This window comes from Podarcis filfolensis (assembly GCF_964270895.1).
Source record: "Podarcis filfolensis genome assembly, chromosome: 2".
NCBI classification, from domain to species: Eukaryota; Metazoa; Chordata; class Lepidosauria; order Squamata; family Lacertidae; genus Podarcis; species Podarcis filfolensis.
In genome coordinates this window covers 90,268,965-90,284,546 of record NC_139605.1, presented here as the reverse complement: position 1 = coordinate 90,284,546, position 15,582 = coordinate 90,268,965, and the positions used below count along the sequence as shown (strand labels likewise).

Below are 15,582 nucleotides of genomic sequence, written 5' to 3'. Positions count from 1 at the left end.
TAGGGATGGAAGAATCTGTCACTTTTGATTTCTCCAAGTTTCTCAGTTTTCCAAACTCAGGTTCAGTTCACCACATTAACGTACCAGTCTGCCTTGTTTTTTGTTCGTTTTTTTAAAAAAGCACTCATTAAAATTAATCAATATTTTAGAGCTCATTTTCCCCAGTAGATACATTTTTGCAAGCAATGTCCTTCAATATAATGGATTTTGTATGTTAGTTTCACCTATATACACATTTTTGCTGATACCTTCCTCTGATATGTGCACTTTCATGCACCTTTTTTTGAAGAACTGCAGCGCGAAATTCAGAGAAATGTGAATTTCAAAGCATAGCTGGTCTCTCAGTTCATACACTGGTTTGGGGAAGTGCAAATTCAGTAGGTCTGAATTAAAATCGTAACTGGGCCCAATTTATTCCTCAAACTCTAGTAAGCCTACAATTTTTCAAATAGGTCACCGCAGTCCTAGCTGAGGTCCATTCATGAGATCACAGAACAGATGCAGAGGGCTGCCTCTTGGAGCGTTTCAGGAGCTTCTATGGCTTTCGCCGATCTCTTACCGTGATGATATCTCCGGCACGGACATTGAGAGCAGTTGGGTCATGGAGGTTCCAAAAATCCTTCAAAGCTCGCACCTTCAGGATTCCTGATGCCTCTGAAGACAAAGGGTAGTGGGAAGTGAGAAGGAGGGGGACAGAGGGGGAAAGACATGGGCAGGAAAATTAGCAAAAAGGGGGGAAGAGGACGTCGTTACTTGCTGTGCGCTTCATTCCTCCTTTGCCCCACAACCTACGCATCTTGGGATGTTGCAGCCAGCCTCCCCTGCAGCTTTGCAAGGTGGGCTCCTTCACGTTATAATTCAGTGAAAGCCAGGAGGCTGAAAACCCCCAAGTACCCACCCTGCCCCTCCCCAAAAGATTTCGGTGCTGACCCCCACATGCCCTTCACCAGTTTGCACCATTCTAGGGGTTTATTAAGATGGGTGCCATCTGCTTCCTCCCCACATTAGGGCCTAATGGGGATACTTATTGGCCTGCTCACCTCGTAGTAGTTGCTTGATGTCCTTGCTGGCGTGTGAAGTGGTGAACTGGTTCACAATGTCCAGAGCTGTCTGGTTGTAAGTGTTGCGGATGTTGACATCGATGCCACCCTACCCACAGAGAGAAAATTAGCGGTGGGCTTGGAAACAGGGGGACATCTTCCTTGAGGGAACTTTAAAAAAAAAATCTAGGCTGGTTTCAGCATTTGAGTACCGTATTTTTTGCTCTATAAGACTCACTTTTTCCCTCCTAAAAAGTAAGGGGAAATGTGTGTGCGTCTTATGGAGCAAATGCAGATTGCGCAGCTATCCCAGAAGCCGGAACAGCAAGAGGGATTGCTGCTTTCACTGCGCAGCGATCCCTCTTGCTGTTCTGGCTTCTGAGATTCAGAATATTTTTTTCTTGTTTTCCTCCTCCAAAAACTAGGTGGTCTGGTGCGTCTTATAGAGTGAAAAATGCGGTATTTGGCTGAGCTAGTGCTGGTGAGATATTCGCAAAACAAAAGAATTGCCGTGAAAATCCCTGAAACGAGAAGTAATCGACTATAGAGTTAAATTAATATCTTATAATGTTCTCTTAAATAGGGCTATGTTTAAAACTTGCCATTGAGGTTTTCATACCCTTTTTGTAAACTCAGGGAAGTGTTTCAGCCCTGCTCTTGAGTTTGTTTGATAACACTTAAAATCATTTAAGGTTTATAATTTCTTTATTTCCTTCTGAGGAAATTGATTAGTTCAGTGAAACGAGTTTTGTAGCCAGCTTCTTGTTAAGTCTTTGTTTAATTCTAGGTTAAATTTTCCTCAAACTTTTTGATTTTTGTCATTTAATTTACCTCTATAGTCGATTACTTCTCGTTTCAGGGATTTTCACGGCAATTCTTTTGTTTTGTGTAATTTCTTGGTTCCGTGACTGTCTTTTTTTCACTGGTGAGATATTCACGGCAGCCTGCTAATAATATCACAGTCCTTGAGAGCAAAAGCAGGCCTGTCTTTACCCAGAGACTGCATCCCCACTGTCTGAGAAAAGGTTAAGCTCGCAGAACAAAGTAGACTAGGCCAGTTATAGAGGGTTGCTTCACACAACATGCAAGGCCTCAGATTCAAAACACAGGGAGGCCTTGGGTTTGCCTCACACTCTCAGCCTCAGCTTCCCATAAAGGCAGTCATTACTCTGCTTCACAGAGAAGGCTAAATAAGTGCACTAAAAGTGCAAATGAAACAATAAACAAACCAATCAACCCCTGTATCTGTTTTGTAACACTGTTTGCAGTCGTTTCCAAGGATGGGTGGTTCCAGAGTCACTCTGGCTAGCCTCAACACAAATGCTAACATCGACTCTGGCTGGCCACATATTCGGCAGCCATGGATTATAGGTGCAGACAATTGCATGTGTGTTGGGCTACTCCGTACGGGGGAGGAATCATACAGTACTTCTTCACATGGCTACCAAACACTCGGTTGGTGTGCACATCCAAGTGGTGTTTGTGTGTGAGAGAGGCTAGCAGCTCCCTCTTGTGTACTTTCAGCACAGGACAGGTGGGTTGTATGACCACATTTCTTGTCAGACTAGAACTGAACCAGAGATTGGAGTTTCTCCTCAGTGCTATATATGACACCAAGCTGCAGGCCGCATTCTTTTCGTGCCTCGAGTGACAGAGCTACCACGCTTTTCTGCAAAGTGTTTCCTCTCAGAACTGACCCACAGATAGCCCAGTGTCTCCTCTGTGGGCTCTCACACCCTCTCCTCTTCTTTGTTCCCTATTTCTGCCTCAGCTCCAAGGCCTGTAGCCTCTCCAAGGGCAAAAGCCTTTTGGTCACCAGGCAACCACCCCCCGGCCTTGACTACGGCTTTACTTTTAGTCTCACTTGCAGCAGTAGGCGCACCACCTCGGTCTTCCCATACAACGCTGCTTCATGCAAGGCAGTCCCCGTCTTCGTCTGTTTGTTGATCTCGATTCCAGCTTTCAGAAGTTGCCTGTGAGGGGAAGGAATATATAAGCAATGAGTGCCAGCAAGTCAAAAGATGTGACTGATTGCTCCAGAATGAATACCCAAGTCTTGATGCTTACTGTGTGCCGTTGGAGAGGCTGGTGTGTGTGTGAGAGGCAGAGAGAGAGAGAAGGATGGCAGGTGGAGGAGATGATCAGGGGAGCTATCTGTGTTGCAAGAAGGATTAAATGGCAGAAGGACACTGTGGGTGTATTTACCCTGTAGTTTAGTCTAACGTGCTAATTTAAGACATAACCCTACTGCTGTAGGGATTTCACTTGATCTGTGGTAATTTGGTGAACAGTAAGTTCAAATGCTTTTGTAGACCGAACATTTAATAACTGGTTGGCTGGTAATTATGGCTGGTGAGAGAATGCTTGAGTGTCAGGCTTGGATGCATAGGATTGCTAAGGATGTGGAGTCTATTGTATTTTTATGTTTGATTTCTGTCTGTTATGTTTACAATAACTTCTAATTTTCCTGTTAACTATTTGATCTTCATCTATAACGTTTTGCTTTGGTATTTTGTAATGCTTAGGTTATAACTTAGATTGTAAACAGCTTTGAGATTCTTTTTAACAAACAAACAAACAAAAACAAACAAACTATAAAGCAGTATAGAAATAATTGAAAACTAAAAAAAAAAATAGTACTGAACTAGATGGAGTGATGGTCTGACTATGTTCGGTCCTCTAGGAATGAAATTCCATTGTAAACACAATATTCTCTGTATTCCTTTAATTCAGGGATAGGGAACCTGCAGTCCTCCAGATGCTATTGGACTACAACTCCCATCATCCCTGACCATTGGCCATTACTGGCTGGGGCTGATGGGAGTTGGAGTTCAACAGCATTTAGAGGGCAACAGGATTTAGGAGGGCTCTGTCGCTTCAAATTCTGATGCCCCATGTGGCATATAAGGATCCATGCAGGAATGGAACAAATGAAGCATTTGCAAAATAGGGTGCTGCATGAGAATATAAAAGTAAGAATGAACTCAACACACCCAAACTGCACTGTAAGGCATGAAATAGATACGACATTCAGATCAGAAGCTGAAATCTCAGGAAGGTTAAGCTGGGGAGCTAACAGATGGAAATATCTGAGAGCGGTGTAGCGCATGCTGGCACCTTGGGGAACTTGAGTTGGCACATGTGGGCTAAGGCCATTGGCTTCTGCCTGCACTGGAAGTGCCCAAAGGACTTACCTGATTATCTCTTTATGCCCGTTCTTGGCTGCCAAGTGAAGAGGAGTGGTGTAGTTAGGGTCACTTGTGTCTTTGGATTGTCCCTCAAGCAGAGCCACACACATGTGGCTGTTCAAAAGCAGTTGGGCCACCTAAAGTGAACAAAAGAATGGAGGCAGGGTGACAGAAGGAAGCGAGGGACCCAAAATGATATCAGACGACTGACAGGTGAGTGGTCTCACCCACCTGTCGAAGTTGGCCTGCAAGGTTACAAGGAGACAGTGACCAAGCACGACTGAAATCCCCATTGATCAGCTGACCAAACCTGCTTTCTGCAGGTTCAGATGCACCTGAGAGATCTTGTATATCCAAACTAAGCAGAATTGTCACACACAACCCGGGCGTTAGCCGATGTGTGGGGAATTCAATCCTGTGGTGTAAGGAGCTGCTGATCCAGCTGTGGGCCAAATTCCATCCGTAGCTGGAAGTTCTGCATCCACACCATGTGCTTTGAAGGAGCCACTTCTCCTTTTCCACCACGGCGGACAAGAAAATGGGTGGGGTTGGGGGCAATGGATGGATGACACCTGCTGTATCTTTGCCTTGCTTCAGAGCTCTCAAAGGGGCAGAAGTCCTGTGCTTCTTGGCACAGAGTTGGCCTTGCTATCACAATTGCCTCAACCATCTCTTTTGCAGGCAAAAAGGGTACAAATGCAGGGCCCAGGGCTGCAAACTGGAAAAGGTCACTACAGTGGGAAATAGTTTTAACCTTAGGGAGCTTTGGGTTTGAGCTGGCCTTGCCCGCAGGGAACACCTACACACCTACACAAACAATGTGGAACTTGTACTAGAGGCCTGCTATTCTTTGTTATGGTGACTCAAGATTTATCACCCTATTTATATCCCATTTGTTATAAAAATGGACATTGAAGCCACCCCCTGCCTTGGGATGAGAATAGAATAATGCCATTCCATTGCCGCCCTTTGGTGCACGTCCCTTGCGCTAATACCCACCCACCCCTCCTGTCTTCACATACATTTGCTGCCCTGCCCTTTAGGTTAGGGGGAAGTCCCCCACCCCCAGGAATTCTGAGCAGCCTCTCTGCACCTGTCTTGAACAGTGAAGACAGGAATCCACCGCCAGCTCTGCCAGGTTGGAATCCCAGGCCTTCTGGCCCAGCTGGCCTTGCTTTTGCCTCCGCAGTCTGGAGGGATTAGCAAGGCTCAGGGCCTGTCTGGCTTCTGGTGGGAGTGGTGGAGAAGGACCTGAGTATGCATGCAGTGGGAATGGAGGTTCCTGGGTGCTGCGTTATGTCCCAGTGCCATGGCAAGGCCTTACACAGGAGGTATCCCTCCACAACCCCTGGGCCTACTCACAACTGCCTCAGCAGCGTGATTACCACAGAAAGCCATTCTTTGGCACAGGAAGACCTTTGGAGATGTATGAAGACTTTATAGCAGCAGGAATGGGGAATCTGAACGTCTCCATTGGACAGAGGAGAGAGAGGAGATATGGATTTTGTTGAGATTACATCAGCCCAACCCCGCCTGAAGCTGGAAATAAGAACAGTGAAAGGGATAGGGTGGACCACAGTGTATGCCATTTTGACAGCTTCTGAGACTTTCAGACAGAGAAGAAGAGATATGGATTATATTTATAAATGATTTATTAATGAGGTGGTTGTATGTAAAATTGAGGATTAAATTTGGCGAAATGTGAAGGGTGGGTGGCGCCAGGAGATTGGCAGTGTTAGGGGGAGGGAATGTATATTATATATTTATACACTCACACAAATTCTAGGGGTTTCATTTTCACCCTCTGCATGCAGCACCAGTGAGGCTGAGTTGTTTATTACTCGGGCCAGATGTCATACAGCAATGTTCAAGGCCATGTTAGGGAGGAATGCATGCATGTTGTCTGGGAGGAAGCAGGATCTGTTTTTCTCAGGCAAAGTGTTACTCAAGAGGTATCAGAAGGAAATGTTTCAAAATTGATGAATTACTATTATAAAAGATTATTTACTCTACTCGACAATTATGAGGACAGGTTATAACAATATATAAAAGCTATAGCAGAAACTGGTAACTGTACAGGTGATGTGTGGGGAGAAGGGATGAATGTATTTAGAAGTGACAGCTGGAAAAGTTATTTTATTGGGAGCAGCAAAGGAGGGAGGAAAATAGAGGGGACATCGGGGTTTAAATTTGTACTGGAATTTGTAGTGATTTGGTGACAATTTGTTAAAAATTGTGGAAAATCAATAAAAATATTTTTTTTGGGGGGGAGCCCACTGTTGATGGGCTTCAGTTCCTGTCAGCCTCAGCCAATGTGACCAACAGTGAGGGAATGATGTCAGTTGCCGCTATCTTGAGTTATGATATTGTTCCACCCTAATAGCTGGGATGTTCCTTTGCCAGTGGCTCGCAGCTGGCTTAGAAAAGTTCCCTGGGACAGGATAGAACAAGATAGTAAAACTCTTCCTACATCACTGCCAGCAGTTGTGGAAACTCCTGCCGTGCCAGAGCACATTATCATTTCCATCATCATCATCATCATCATATTTGTTAGTCCCTTTATCTTGCAACCGAAGGCAACCCAAAGTGGCTTACAACCAAATAATGTTGTTTGTGGTACTCATGTCAGTGCAGGCAATTACCGTATTTTTCACTCTATAAGACGCACCAGACCATAAGACACACCTTACTTTTTAGGAGAGAAAAAGTGAGTCTTATAGAGCAAAAAATATGGTACTACTACTACTAAAATACATATCTCAGGTGTCAAAGGTAAAGCCGTGTGTCTTCATCATTTGCCAAAAGCTATGCAGTGAAGAAGCTGGACGCACTCTGTGGGGAGGGAATTCCACAGATATGAATTGTTGTGTGCATTCATTTCAATGGGTCTCCCCTGAGGAGCAGTAGTGTTGCATACACCCCGTTGCTCTCAATTGACTTTCTTGCAGGCGGTGGCTATGGCCGCTTCTGCTTACCTTTAGCCTTCCAAACTCGCAGGCCAGGTCCAGGGGTGTTTTCTTTGCTTTGTTGATGAGGCATGGGTTGGACTGGTGCTGGAGCAGCATCTCTGACTGCAGGACAGACAGGAAGAATGGAAAGAGCGAAGTAAAGCTGGAAATGCCGGTAGTCATATGCTTTGCACATCTTGCTTCCTCGTGATCTCCGCAGAGCAAACCCAAAACCCTCGTACAAGATGGGTCCTGCCAGGAACCCAGAGCAAACCACTGCCTCTGCTTCTCCTGCAGCTAGCTGGCCTAATCCCTGAGGTCTAATCCGTATCAGTCAAACCTTTCCTAGACAGCCCCCAAGTTCTTCCCAAGGTTAATGTAATACAAAAGTACAGGTCACCTCGTGGTATTTTCATCTCCCTCCCCTAGGAAAGTGTCTGTTCCACGCAATAAGAACACTATTCCAGGGTGCACATTTTAAAAATCTGCACGTTTACTGTGATTCTGGTATCTGATACAATGCCAGGTATCCAGAGAATCTAGGCTTCCATGTAAAAAATAAAAATAAAGCAAGGTTCTAGCCCGTAGGACAGGGCAGAGAAGCAGAAAATATGTGGCATGTCTGATGAAAGCTTGGAAAATTTAAGCCTTTAATACCATACATATTCTGCCAGCTATTCCCTGCTTCCTCATCATATTGAAATTTAATACATGTGCACTGCTGTAGTCATCAGAACTTAAGATGTTCTTGATGTACAGCTTCTCTTTTCTTTTCCCTTTCCTGGTGCATTTGATCTGCAACATGTACGCAGCTCTGCTTATGGGTTCAGCCCAGGATAAAACAGCATACAGATACTTGCTGCTTCTCAGACCAAGGTGTTTTTATCCTCTCTCCCGCCTAGAAATTCTGACAGGAGATGATCGAATGTGATCCATTACAGCTCCCGAGAAGAAACTCCACAGCTCTCTACAGCATTTCGTGCTGGGCACTTGTGTTAATGTGACAGTACTGCACTGCAACGTTCAGCTGTTTTGTGGGTTGTGTGTTAGGCATGTTAGATCATTATGAGGGCTCCAAGGTACGGGAGACCGACAGCTTTCGGACTGGCGCACCATGATCTGGAGCTCACTGACAAAGGAAGTCTCATCTCTTCCCTTCCAAATGGTCCCCCACTCACCACCTCATAGTGGCCATATTGCGCCGAAAGGTGCAATGGGATCTGCCCATCCAGCGACGCCATATTGACTGAAGCAGCTGCTCGTAGAAGCAGGTGTGCTGGCTCCACCTTCCCTTGCCAGGCAGCGTAGTGCAGTGGGCGCATTCCTGTAGGGAGACAAGAGACAGGCTGCATAATGTGGGAATCTGATGGGCACCCACCATCTGAATGTTCTGCAAACAACTGAAGACATTTTGGTTTTGGCTACTTTTCCTGGCTGAATAAAAAGATTTACACCTTAGGTGTCCACTACGTGTTGCTTTAACACCTATTTTCAGTTGTTTCCCCCACACTTAAAAAAGAACAACACTGTTTCAGCTGTTTTATGGAATGCTACTTAATCCCCTTGAGAAAGATGTTGTAATAATAATAATAATAATAATAATAATAATAATAATAATAATGGCAACTATTCAAACACAGAATGAGATGCTCTGGGCCAAATAAGACAAATACACTGAGCACCCAGCATACAAACCTTCTTGTAGGGGGTGGGTGGGCAGGGGCTTAATGAGTGGCATTATTCTAGTTGGAGCAGAAGATGGGAGTTGCAACCTCCTGCCGATAACACTATTCAAAACTTGCATTTCCCCGAAAGGACTCTTTCCCAGCATACTGTTTGTAAAAGACAGTTTTTCCTTCATGAAGTGAGAGCTAGGGACAGGTGATTCCCTCACTCTGGCTTCTGGGACAATAACAGGGAGGGTCTTTTTCCTCCTCCTAAGAAAGCAAAACAACTCACTCACCGTTGATGTCCTTAATATCCACGGTGGCCTGTGCCTCCAGCAGCAGGGAGATAAGTTCCAGGCTTCCAACCAGGGCTGCATGATGTAGTGCTGAAAACCTGAGAAGTGGGGTGGATGCAACATCCTTAGACAGAAGCAGCAGCAATTGACTTATTAACTTAGAGCCCAGGCCAAGTTTCCTTATAAGGGTGCAGGTGGCGCTGTGGTCTAAATCACTGAACCTTTTGGGCTTGCCGATCGGAAGGTCAACAGTTCGAATCCGTGTGACATTGGTGAGCTCCCATTGCTCTGTCCCAGCTTCTGCCAATCTAGTAGTTCGAAAGCATGCCAGTGCAAGTAGATAAATAGGTACCGCTGTGGCGGGAAGGTAAACGGTGTTTCTGTGCGCTCTGGCACTTGGCATGGGTCCTCCGTGCACCAACAGCAGTTTAGTCATACTGGCCACATGACCCGGAAAGCTGTCCGTGGACTAACACTGGCTCCCTCGGCCTGGAAGCGAGATGAGCGCCACAACCCCATAGTTGCCTTGGACTGGACTTAACCGTCCAGGGGTCCTTTACCTTTACCTTAGGCTGAGACCAAGGTCATCCAGAATGCTTTGCAGCAGAGTGCGGATTTGAAGCTGAATGTCCCAGGCCCAGGGACTACCAGTCTTTTTGGGGCTGCAGACATATTTGTTAACTAGAGAAACTGTTGTGGACCACACCCACACCCCAGTCTATTGGCTACAATTGAATGCTGCTTTAAAGCCTAATTTCACCAGGGAAAGGAGACCCTGTGTGGGCCAATGTATGTCCACAGACTCTCAGTTGTTCAAAGTGGCCAGCCTGGCTCTGAATAGGGAACACAGGTAAAGGTAAAAGGTAAAGGACCCCTGGACGGTTAAGACCAGTCTCTATTCAGAGCCTGATTTGCTTTTGAACTTCTAGGTTGGCAGGAGCTGGGACAGAGCAACGGGAGCTCACTCTGTCGTGGGGATTTGAACCGCCGGCCTTCCAATCAGCAAGTCCAAGAGGCTCAGTGGTTTAGACCACAGTGCCGCCCGTGTCCCTTTACCTTTTCTCAGTCTAAACCATCTTATTGACTTCCTGTGAAGATAAAATGGTCGGGGTGGTGGTGGAGCCATATAAGATAACCCAATATTCCTTGGGAAAGAGAGGGAGATAAATATAATAAATAAAAACCTCAATGGTTTTTGTAGCACCTGAAAGACGAACAAATTCATTATGGCATAAGCCAGGGGTGAGGCCTGTGGCCCTTCAGATGTTTAATATAAGTGGGTTATCTTATATGGCTCTCCCAGCTCCCCAACCATTCTATCTTCACAAGAAGTCAGTTAGGCTCCCATCAACCCCAACCAGCATGGCCAATGGTTGGGGCTGATGGGAGCTGCAGTGCAGTAACATCCACAGGGCCACAGGTTAGCCACCTCTGGCATAAGCATTCATGGACTCCACATCATCAGGTGCACGAAGTGTTATTCTCAGTTAGCATCTACATGTACACTAAGGATAACACCATGAAGCAGGCTATAGGTCATGGAAGCTTATGTCATAATAAATTTGTCACTTTTATAGAGGCCTTTGTTATTTTTGCTGCAGCAAGGCAAAAACAGCTTCCCTTGTGGACATTAAAAAGTGGCTTGCATGACACTCCCAATCCTCTGAATCTGCTGAGGAGGGAACTCCTCGCCATCTTCTTTCTCTAATGTGTCCAAGAATTTTAGCTGTGGTAAGAATTTTTCCTCAGTGAGTCAAACGATATTGCTTCTACTCTACATGCTCTTCAACCACCTCCACATTCCTGGAGCTTTATAAAAATGGCCAATCCGAAAGAATGACCATTCTTAGGCACGAGAAGAAAAGTGACAAGCGTGAACAGGGCTAGGTCACTGCACATTCAGGGTTGTCCGGCTGCAGCTTGTCAAACGCCTTCCACTTTAAAGGTACGAAGCTGGCAATTTGATTTCCCTGCTTCCTTTCTCAGATCAATGTGTTTCCGCCCTTGCCTGCTCCCGAACATTTGGTATAGACATCTGTTGCTAAGTTTGGAAGAGGAAATAAGAGCTATGAAACATGCAAGCTGATATGTCATACTATTGTACAAGCTTCTATTGTACAAAAGCAGGTAAGCTTTCTTTGAAGTGTACAGAGCATTCTGTTTGAGGAGGCATTTGTAATTCACGTTTGTGTAAGTTTAACAGCCATTACTGTTTTGTATCTTCCCAGGTTTGTTAGACCAAAATGAAAGAAGCTGAAGTTTCAGGGTTTTTAAAAGATATTCTGAAATTACGGACATCTGCTGTGAGTTTACAGAGTCAGGGACAGCTCTTTAAAATAAGAATCCTGTCTTAAAATAAGTGAGATCTGCCATCCCCCAGTTCTTTGTGAGCTGATGTTGTCTGCAGTTTTCAAGTGCTGGTTAGAGAACCCCAAAATGCTTGACAACACATTTCCCTTTCTTACATTTCCCAGTAAATGAGAAGCTCACAAAACTCTTTTCTTTTTTCTTTTCTTCTCTCTTCTCTTCTCTTCTCTTTGGAGACCTTACTATGTATACCTTTGTAGGTGGGAAGGTTCTCCTACCATTGTTCTGGGAAACACAGAACAATTACCTTTCATCTCTAATATATTTTGTGATTGGTTTCATGCTTTTAAACTGCTTAGAAGCCACTTTGGCAATTAAGTGGTATAAATATAAATAAATTAAATGATAATAATACTGGGTGGGATTCAATATGGTGCTCCATGGGTATGTGTGCATGAAATGATGCACACACATGCAATGAGACCTCTTCTCGGAGCACATTTAGTGGGTGCAGCTACCAAGTGTTGTGGGAGAGATTTGTTGTGTGAGCAGATCTTGTTCCGTGCACACAGTAACTTAGGTGAATTCAATTGGTTCTGAGCAAGTTTCCCATTTGTGCCTCGATATTCCCTTTGTCTGGAATGGTATCAAACATATATTCCTTGTATGACAAGAGATGGAGTTGACTACAACAAGGTGTTTTATGTCTACTGATGCCCAGCTTATAGGAGTTCTCCTAATTTTTTTTCTTCTTAAATAACTGGCATGCAAGGAAAAGTTCTGCCAGCTTTTCTCATCACTGCCCCCTTTCTAAAATGGCAAGATGCCGGTGTTGAACTTCTCCCTCTTTACGCAGCTCTTAAAATTCACAAAGGTCCTTTTTGGAGCTGTGCCCCAAACTATGCTATTTAAGAATAGCATGGAAAGATCCATAAGCAAGGGTAGGCCTGACGAGTTTACAACTTGCAGGGGATGGAGGCGGGGGTGTGTGTGGAAGAGACACAAAACCCTAACACTGTGGTCTCTGGTCTGGGGACGGATGACAAGCTATTCCCAGACACAGTGTCTTTCTCCTCCCCTGTCCCACCTTTCTTAGCCTGCCTAGACTAATGGCAGTCTCTCTCCCAGCATGGCTCTCCTACTATCCTGAGTGTGTGAGGCCTGTGAGAATGAATAGACCCTGTGTTTCTGGCTTGTGAAAGAGGCTTGTTTATCCAGTCTCTCCCCCCCTCCTCAGGCTGCCCTACACACACACACACACACACACACACACACACAGCCAGCTCCCTTCTTCCACTTGCTCAGTGCTGGTTTCATTCATTCAAAAGGGCTGGGGGCAGGCTCCGAGCCCACGGGAACCAAGCCCCCATGGCAAGGGAAAGGCCGAAGCCTTCCAAGCAGCAATAAGGCTGGAAGAGTGTGGAGGGCAAGCTTAAGCCGCGAGCCCGACCCCTGGAACGGCTAGGCTGTGAGGGGATTGCCGTAGCGGATTGGAAGTGGTTGTCCCATTCACCTCTCAGAGGAGCCTGCCTGAATCGGAGGGGTGAATAATAGCAGCCACTTCAGGGCAAAGTACCAGGGGGAAACTCCCCCAGGGAATAATGACAGGACCCACAGGAGAGGTCTTTTCCTCAGCCGCAGGCAGCCAGCTAGCAGTCACCTCATGCTGGGCTTCTGCTGCAGGCCTGGATGTTCCAATTATCCCCACGGTAACCTCTCGGTGGGAAGAATGGGTCCTTGCAGCCAGGAGACTGAAAGGGCACGGTGCCCACCGAAGAGGCAGGCCCAAAGAGCGCCGATGAATAGGGTTTGGGAAGCTGCATTGCCATTTGCCTAGCAGGGGAGGGCAACATGTGTGGGTCCCCAAAGCACTTAGAGGCAGCCTGCCAGTGCTGGTTAAAATTCTCCACTTCATTAAAACAAACAATAAAAAGGAAACCTTCTACCCAATGCTCCATAATGCAACTGTCATTGTTAGGGCTGCCACCGTGTTTCTCTCTGGCAGCTACAAAACAGGCAGAAATTCAACAGGGGCAGTGGCAGGGAAAGCCTTACTTGAGTGTCATGTTGACATTCAAGGGAGAGAAGTTATCTCCGCATTGTAATATCCTTCGTTCTGCCTAATGGTTCTGAATTTTGCCAGTTCCAGGACTACAAAATGCAGTGTGGATGGAAAGATATGGATATAAGATTCTGATAAGCTTCTAAACCATACTTCTTGGATACTCCCTTTATACAGGCGTTTATCTGAAACTGTCCTGGCTGAGAATCTGATGTACTCCTTCCTGGCTAGCACTCTGCCATGGGCCTGAAGTCTTGACAAACCCCATTCACTTCAACATCCATTTGGAAATCTGTGGGAGTTGGTGCAATGTCCCTGTTACAATAATTGGCTGGGGAAGCAGATGGGGTGGGAAGACAACCACTGGGGAGAAAACATTTTGCTGTACGTGCCGATAAAAATGAGGGAAAGTAATATCACTGCTATGGGAACAGAAATACAGGAACTTATACCACTAGTTAAGCAGCATAAGCTAAATTGTAATGCACGCTATGACCTTAATCCACTGTGATTGCTTGTCAGTGTTCTGGGATGCTACTGTACTTTCTCAAGAGTGGGGTTAGCAGAGAATATCTTTCTTAGCAGCTAAGGAGCAATTGCCTCCCTGAGTAGGTGCCTTCACAGCCATGGCCGGCTCAACCATTAGGCAAAGTGAGGTGATCACCTAAAACAACTGATTTGGGGTGTCATAAAAGGGCAGGACATGGTTAGTTATTGAATATATTATTATATTTTAATACAAGGAGGGGGGAAGTACTTGTGGGATTTTCTGCCTCGGGTGCCAAAATATCTTAGCTGGCCTAGGATGCTATGAAATTTGACTTGGGGGAGGGGTGTGTGAACCATTTGCTGTTCCACCTCAGGCAGCAAAATGTCTCGGCCTGCTCTTCCTTACAGCTGCAGTCCTGAAATCTTCTGATGCCTGCAAACTGTCTTATTTGGTGATCACTCGTAGCCAAGTAAGATGGTCGTCCATGAACACGGTCTTCACAGTGAGTCCGTAAGTGACTGTGGAGGCCAATTCTGGATCCACACATCCTTCCACAGTGGGGACATTGGTTTCCGGGTGGGAATTGATCATGGTGAGGGTTTGCCAAGCATGCCTTCCTCTTAGCACGTTTCTCCCTTTCGTCCTGAGTTCATGCGTCTTCAAAGTCCACGACACCTTTGGTAAAGGCTGTTCTCCAATTGGAGCACTCACAGGCCAGTGTTTCCCAATTGTTGATGCTTATACTACATCTTTTAAAAAAAGATTTGCCTTGAGAGAATCTTTAAACCTCTTTTGTTGACCACCAGCATTACAATGGAGGATAAGTCTTGTAGTACTTTAACGAATGGGCTTCTTGGTCCATTCTTGGCTGTTGGATTCCTAGCATAAAGTGTACTGGTCTGCGGTCACACAGGGAGGCAATGACAGAGGAGGACAGAACCCCCATAGTGCCCTGGCTTGTAATTGAAGAGGGCAGTAACTGTTAAACCTTTATCGCTTGTTCTGCAACACATTCACCCCCCGTCCCTCCAACCCATCCAACACTTTTGTCACAATTTAATTGGATTAGTACATACCCATCCACATCTTGGTAGTTCACATTCAGCCGTTTAGTTGATCCCAAGAGTTCTAGAGAAAAAGAGCAGGGAAAGTGTCATTTCAGGACACAGATGAATAATGGAATCAGGCTGAATACAGATTTTTCAATAAACATTCAGCAATGGCTGCAAATAGGAATCTGCAACTCTCCGTTCTTTAGAGACGTCGGGGAGAAGCTATCTGGCTGCAAGCAATGGCTGGTTCTGTCAGAAAATTGTCTGCACAAAATGTAAATATTATCAGAAAAGCCACTCTGAGGGCACACACCCTTTGCCCACTATCCTGTCTCTGGCAGTAGTTTGGAACTAGCGCATTAAAAGATGCTTCCAAGAAGAGGACAGTGATTGATTTCTGTCATAAAGGCTGGATTTGCTGTAATATATGAAATAAGGAGAGATTCTCAATGCAGTCTTTCTCCCCCTCCCTGTCTCTTTTTGCATACATTAACAAATTTCCTTGCTTTTTCAGATAGTCCCAGGAACAGAT

The 15,582-nt window shown here is 45.5% G+C and overlaps 1 protein-coding gene across 7 annotated transcripts in view; it reads right to left on the bottom strand.

Moving 5' to 3' along the window:
• The window catches only part of CASKIN2 (CASK interacting protein 2), a 105,093-nt gene that overhangs the window by 20,619 nt on the left and 68,892 nt on the right, over positions 1-15,582 (bottom strand). For 2 of the 7 annotated variants that reach the window (XM_083598074.1, XM_083598077.1), the window contains 8 exons: positions 15,075-15,126; positions 9,140-9,237; positions 8,355-8,500; positions 7,204-7,299; positions 4,235-4,365; positions 2,905-3,013; positions 1,041-1,149; positions 560-645 (listed from right to left, as the gene is read on the bottom strand). In XM_083598074.1, coding sequence (XP_083454200.1) covers positions 560-645; positions 1,041-1,149; positions 2,905-3,013; positions 4,235-4,365; positions 7,204-7,299; positions 8,355-8,500; positions 9,140-9,237; positions 15,075-15,126 — 827 coding nt within the window. Of the gene's footprint in view, positions 1-559; positions 655-1,040; positions 1,150-2,892; positions 3,014-4,234; positions 4,366-7,203; positions 7,300-8,354; positions 8,501-9,139; positions 9,238-15,074; positions 15,127-15,582 lie in introns of all 7 variants that reach the window. The other 5 variants (XM_083598073.1, XM_083598076.1, XM_083598071.1 and 2 more) reach the window with 3 other exon arrangements.